The sequence below is a fragment of the Palaemon carinicauda genome, chromosome 21, assembly GCF_036898095.1.
Source record: "Palaemon carinicauda isolate YSFRI2023 chromosome 21, ASM3689809v2, whole genome shotgun sequence".
In the NCBI taxonomy this organism is placed as follows: domain Eukaryota; kingdom Metazoa; phylum Arthropoda; class Malacostraca; order Decapoda; family Palaemonidae; genus Palaemon; species Palaemon carinicauda.
Genome location: NC_090745.1, coordinates 83994178 through 84000177, shown reverse-complemented (window position 1 = coordinate 84000177; position 6000 = coordinate 83994178). Strand labels below are relative to the sequence as shown.

At 42.9% G+C, this 6000-nt stretch overlaps 1 protein-coding gene and 1 long non-coding RNA gene across 2 annotated transcripts in view; one reads left to right on the top strand and one right to left on the bottom strand.

The window, feature by feature from the left end:
• LOC137614691 (invertebrate-type lysozyme 3-like) overlaps positions 1–689 on the bottom strand; it is a 37004-nt gene extending 36315 nt beyond the window's left edge. Inside the window, exon 1 of the mRNA XM_068344375.1 lies at positions 380–689. Within this exon, the coding sequence (XP_068200476.1) occupies positions 380–446 (67 nt within the window). The 5' untranslated portion in view covers positions 447–689. The remainder of the gene's footprint in view (positions 1–379) is intronic.
• Positions 690–2016: 1327 nt separating this feature from the next.
• The window catches only part of LOC137615301 (uncharacterized), a 78326-nt gene continuing 74342 nt past the window's right edge, over positions 2017–6000 (top strand). The window contains exon 1 of the long non-coding RNA XR_011039212.1: positions 2017–2169. This is a non-coding gene — a long non-coding RNA (uncharacterized lncRNA). The remainder of the gene's footprint in view (positions 2170–6000) is intronic.

Below are 6000 nucleotides of genomic sequence, written 5' to 3'. Positions count from 1 at the left end.
ACACTATTCTATCTTATTCCTCTTCCACCTTTTTTGTTAAAGTTTTTGTCAGTTTATATAGGATATGTATTTTTAATGTCACTGTCTTTAAAATATTTAATTTTTCCTTGTTTCCTTTCCTCACTGACCTATTTTCCCTGTTGGAGCCCCTGGGCTCATAGCATTGTGCTTTTCCAACTACGGTTGTAGCTTAGCAAGTCATAATAATAATAATAATAATATTAATAATAATAATAATAATAATAATAATATTCGATGTTCTAGTAATCAAATTATCTCTCTCTCTCTCTCTCTCTCTCTCTCTCTCTCTCTCTCTCTCTCTCTCTCTCTCTCTCTCTCTCTCTCTCAAGTTTGAAATAATTCACCGAAATGTTTTTACCATTGATCAGGATACATCCTATTCCTACAACGAAACAGAGAATGGCCCTTTTGGTTGCGCTGTACATCCTCGATGATCACACTATGGACACTGCTAAGAAAATTACACTTGATAGAATATCTTATACGAAATTTTCAGCGCGAAACGCACTTTTGAAAAGACTCTTGAACCGCACACGCCAAGAGAATAACAGCAATTGCTTTCCAGTCGACTCCCTGGCCTAATTTTATATACGGAATCGTGCACAGAGGAAGCTTTCAACAGGTCCGGGTTGAAAACGGGACCGACTGACGGTGTCTGACGCAGACTTGGTGGAAGGTACCGTTTGGGGGCGAGTCTGGAGAAGGTCATCGGTCAGGATGGCAAGGATGATGTTGCCATCTGTTCAAGTTTATGAAAATAGACAACTTGATATGTATTTTTATATACTGTAGGCCTAATATGATAAGCTGGGAACTTTTATTTATTTTCAAAGTTATTTTAAAGGTCAAACCAACTTCATTTTTTTTTTTGTAGAAATATTCAACTTCATGTTTGCTGGACATTTTGAAATTGGAAAAAACTCGCTTGGTGCTTGCCCTGTTGTCTGATTTATTCTGTTAAATATAAGAATTTACCGTCAAGTATATCATGTTGCCCAGAAAGAGAAGGCATGTGTATAGCATAAATCATTTGCCATGCCTCAGATTGGCCAGGTGATAATTTTGGTCGATTTTGTTACACTGCTTCTGAGAAATGTTGACTACGAAGCAGATTGCTTGCCTTTCACAACTTTACGGTATCCGCTGTTTTCAGAAATCTCATTCTCTTGGTGGTCCTTTCTAGCAAAGTAATTCATACTTTCTGGTATTGGCAAGCAGTTATTTTTAGCATCCTTCTGCCTTTCTGATAGTTATGAATATGGCTAATAATGATATAGTTGATAGTGAAGTTCTGCACAGTCAAATACATTTTATATCTTCTCTGTAAATGTTGATCTTCAAAAAGGCATGAAATTTTTTTTTATCCCAGGTGGTTGATATTTCGTTTTAGAATAAATTGGGGTCTCTACTCCTGGTTATGTCAATCCATTTGAGAAAAAATACCATCCTTATCCCATTATCCTGGCTTAGAGAGATGGTACTATAATTCAACATCAAATGGTGCTACGTCCTTTTGTGTTGGTTATAACATTAACATTGTAACATATTACCACACATCGTTGCTACTTTTCAAACTTACTTTAATGATTCTAGGCTATTGCGTTCATGGATATACGTTATTTCAACATACAAGTAAACACTAAAATTGAGAAAATATAAGATTCCTTGATGTTTATAATGAAATCATATTTTATGCCTAATCACGAAATACTGTACGCGGGTTAGATAATTTGACGTCATTGATTGTGAAGACTGTCGTCACAGTCTGGCGAAAGTGACGTCACGTCCGCGTTGAGTGTGGGTGGTTGGGTATGACGTAAGATGATAGGTTTAATTTTGTTTTTTATTATTTATCGTATGTTGGATGTCTTTTGTCAACGAACAACTTATTGTGCACGTTTGTAATTATCAATTTAGTAAAAATAGATACCGCTAGAGAATTCTTTGGGATAATTATAGTGTAATATGTTGTATGCATTTTCCAGAATGCTTGGCCTAGTCTCCTAAAATCTAATTTGACGCGGCAACGATAACTATGTTGCTGTTTATAGTCTCTACAGGTGTGTCAAATTTGATATTATTGTCAATGAACAAATATTGAAGTCTTTATTGGTTAAAGTTTCATCGGTTTATTATACATCCAAGAAGGTAATTTATAGAGAAGAAAAGGCTTGTTTTACCATTACATACCGTTTCCCCAGTATGTTTTCCCCACCCAAAACACCCTTTTTTCCCTAGGTAACATTACCATGTAATACAGTAAAATAATACCCTTTATTGACGTACAGTTTATTATTGTGAATCTCAAACAGATTAATAGAAATCTTGTTGACTTTCCGTTTACGTTGTAAGTAGACCGTTATTTTAAAATTAAACGGAAAAGAATCGAGGTGTGACACAGTATTCCTCCCGAGGAGAGGTAACGCAACTATTTACAGGAAACATTAATCTTGGCAAATACAACATCCACTTTCAAACAACATTCTCTTACTGGGTGCCCAACGGCAAGATCCTGTGTCTTACACAAGGTAAGGCAATCTATACAGTCACAGAGACACAGACACGATTTGCCGTGTCGTGTGCTCTATGCAGTTTTGACCAGCATCACTAGTTTGCGTCCAAACACCTTGTATAATTATATAAAGCTCCGAATAAATGTATTGACGCCAGTATGAAGGAGTAGATATGCAGAGGTTGCATTGTTTAATATATGGAGTATTTACACCATAACCCATTTTAAGGATGCAAAGATCATGTTTGTCATTGCTAGGCCTACAATTTTGGAAAAACATGTAAAAAGAAAAATACAAGTAAAGGGGTACATACTAACTTCACCTAACCTGTTACACAACAGTAAATCTTTACCTTAGGCCTCTCGCCCCCTACCCCAACCCTGCCTAATCTAACTCCTATATGCATAGTAGAGTTGTTGCCTGTCAGGGCTTCTTGCACAGTAAGGTGTTACCGTACTTACGGTCGTGAAAACCTTTCCTGGTAAAAACCCAACTTTTCCTGCACTAAATATAGTGCTTTCAACGCATTTATTTCCACTGCAACTAAACCGTTTTTCCCCCCTTCCCGACAGACTGAGGAGGGAACCTGGAACTTTGAGTGGATGAAAACAAGGACAAATTGTGATTATTCAACACTAGGATTTGTAGAAGGCCGCAGAACCTAACACGCCCTACCTAAACTAACCTAGTAGTTCCAAGGTCAGACCTAAATAGGGTCAGGCCATCTGGACCCCCCTTCCCAGTTCACAGACCTAGTTGGAGGGCAAGCCCCCAGACCCCTCTACCCAGGTAACAAGGTATTTATAAACTTATAACAGATTAACAGGAGCGGTACATGTGGTTTGTAAGATGTAAACAAATGAGTGAAATAAGTATTTTAGGGGGTTAGGATGACAATATACAGTATTGTTTAATTTTTCGTGGATTTATCATGTGTCCGACAGAATAATGTTTAGAGAAGAAAGGGTTAGTTTTACCATTATTTATCGATTAGCTTGTAACTTTTTCTATCTCAAAACTCCTCATTCCCACTAGGTGGCCCCATTACCATAGAATACAGTAATACCTTGAAATACAAGTGTCCCAACATACGAGAAATTTGAGATAGGAAAGTTCCTAGCAAATTTTGTCGAGATACGTGAAAAAATTTGAGTTACGAGGTAGTTCCCTATGCGGCCGCCAGGTGGCCAAGTGTGCGAGAGGCTTCTCACCAGGACAGCATCGCTCGGTCTTTCCCGTCGGATCTCCGTCACGTAAACTTTATCGCCGAGCATCGGCCGTAGTGTTTTGTTTATTTACGTGTTTATTTTTGGGCTCAAGCCATGGCGTCCTGATGGAAGGTTCCTTTTTGGTAGCTTCCTTGGGTATATAACTACTAGATATTCCCAGAGAATTTAACCACAGGTTATCACAGAATTCTAACTTCTGGAGCGAGTATCCTAAAGGTTTTCCTTTTAAGACATCGTATATCAATAGGGGACGCATGTATTAACGCGCCACATAGCTATCTACACCCTAAACAGAGTTAACACTTCGGTGTGTAGGGGCGGAGAATAGCTGGGAGCCGTTCCACAGCTAATCTCGTTCGTGGCTACTTTTGGTACTCGAGACGTAAACAAACGGGCGCCATTGCTAAATGACGTCACGTCCGTCCTCATCCTTCTGCTAGTAGCTTGCCTATCTTAGACGGATTTTCCCTACGCTCTTTTTATCAACCTGCATCTTCGTCATGTCGCTACCTTCGGCCTCGCCTTCTTCTGGAAAGTTGAGTACAAGGTTCCAGTATTGTTTAATTAAGCTCTGACCGTAAAGTAAATTTTACTTTTCGAGATATTTGATGTTTTGTGGCAGAGCTGTGCCTCGACCGGACCGGCCATTTTATGGCGTCGCTGTTGTTCTGCATGCCTTATTTAGTTAGCCTCAACAGCGTTTTCCGGCCTCATTAACTAATCGATACTATTAGTTATTTAGTCTTCATAGCTAGGAACTTTTATATCGTGTTTTGACGCTTTATTATCGGTCATCGACTGACCCCATACCAGTTGGCTACTATAGCCCCCAGGCCAGAGCGCCTATATCAGTGTTCATGCATGATATTTTTCAGTGATCCTAGGCTTTCTTATGAAGATAGTGGCATTATTTTACAATACTATTGACTGTGATGCAAGTGTTTTCGCCTTCAGGGACCATATAAGGGACAGGTTAGATAGTGTGTCTTTCTAACCTAACCTACAAGTAGGACCCCTATATGCTTCCTTCATCCCCTGCCTTAGGGCATCCCCTCTGTGTAGCCTTGCTCCCCCTACCACGTAAGGGGATCAAGCTCATATCAGAGTATTATATCGCCTCTCTGTCCTCCCTAAGGGAATGATCCCCCCTTAGGGTTGCGTCCGAGAATGAGGAACGGCTAGTCCTTCCTCTATTGCTGGGACTAGGTCTCCGACCTTTCCTGCAATAGCGATACGTCTTCCATCCTTCCTAGTTCTGGATGTAACATCCCTGCTCTAGGTTAGGTTTTGGAGGGGTTAGTTCTGTTCCTTGCTGAAACGATACCCATGCACCGTTTTCAGACAAGCTGCCTTACCTTAGGCTAGGGAGTGTCCTCCCTTCCTCAGTGGCCGCTCTGGTACAGAACCTCCTCCACGGAAGACCCTTCTCTTCTCCCCTCCCCACCTATCTCTTGTATGGCCTAGCCTATACTTAGGTTAGTCTATACCCATCTGTCCCCTGTCCTACAACTCCTCCTTAGGGTGGAGTGATAGGGCTACCTTGAGCTCCTGTGTGCAGTCCGCTCTGGTACATATACTCTTCATAGTGTCCTATGGGGTTAGCCACTGGATGCGTTCTGTCTGCAGGGGATTTCCCCCCCCCCCCCTCCCCCGCTCTTGGGTGTACCCTAGCACTCCCTTGGGCTACCTTAGCTCCCGGTCCTCTGCGGCCCCTGCTTCTGGGTGATAGGGTTAGCCTCTATCATGGGTACACCCACTCAGGTGGGATGTCTGGGGGTCCGTGGCCGGACCCCTACATCCCTCCTTCTGTCTCTTTCACTATCCTGGTGCCGGTCCCTTGCCGCCTCCACTGTCGGTGATACCCACCTCCTACCTTGGTGACTTATCCCTTACCCCCTGGGCCGCCAGTCCTCCGTGTGCCGGGGGACTGCCGCCTGCCGCCGGCTTCCAGCCGATGGCCTTCCTTCCTTCCTCATAGCTTGGTCGTCCGTCCACCGGCCGGCCCCCGGAGTTCCGGCATCCGCCGCCGGCAGTCCGGTTCTGCTATAACCATCCTTGTTCCTGTCACCAAGCCGGCAACCTCTGGCTGCCGGAGCCGCCGCTCCCCCGCCGGCGTGCCGCCGCTGTGCCGGCGGCCGCCACCCTGGTATTACTCTTGACTTCTATATTGTCTTCCCCAATGCCAGAAACTCTGCTGGAGCTGCCTCCGGCGTGCCGGCGGTCTGCCGGAGCCTTCC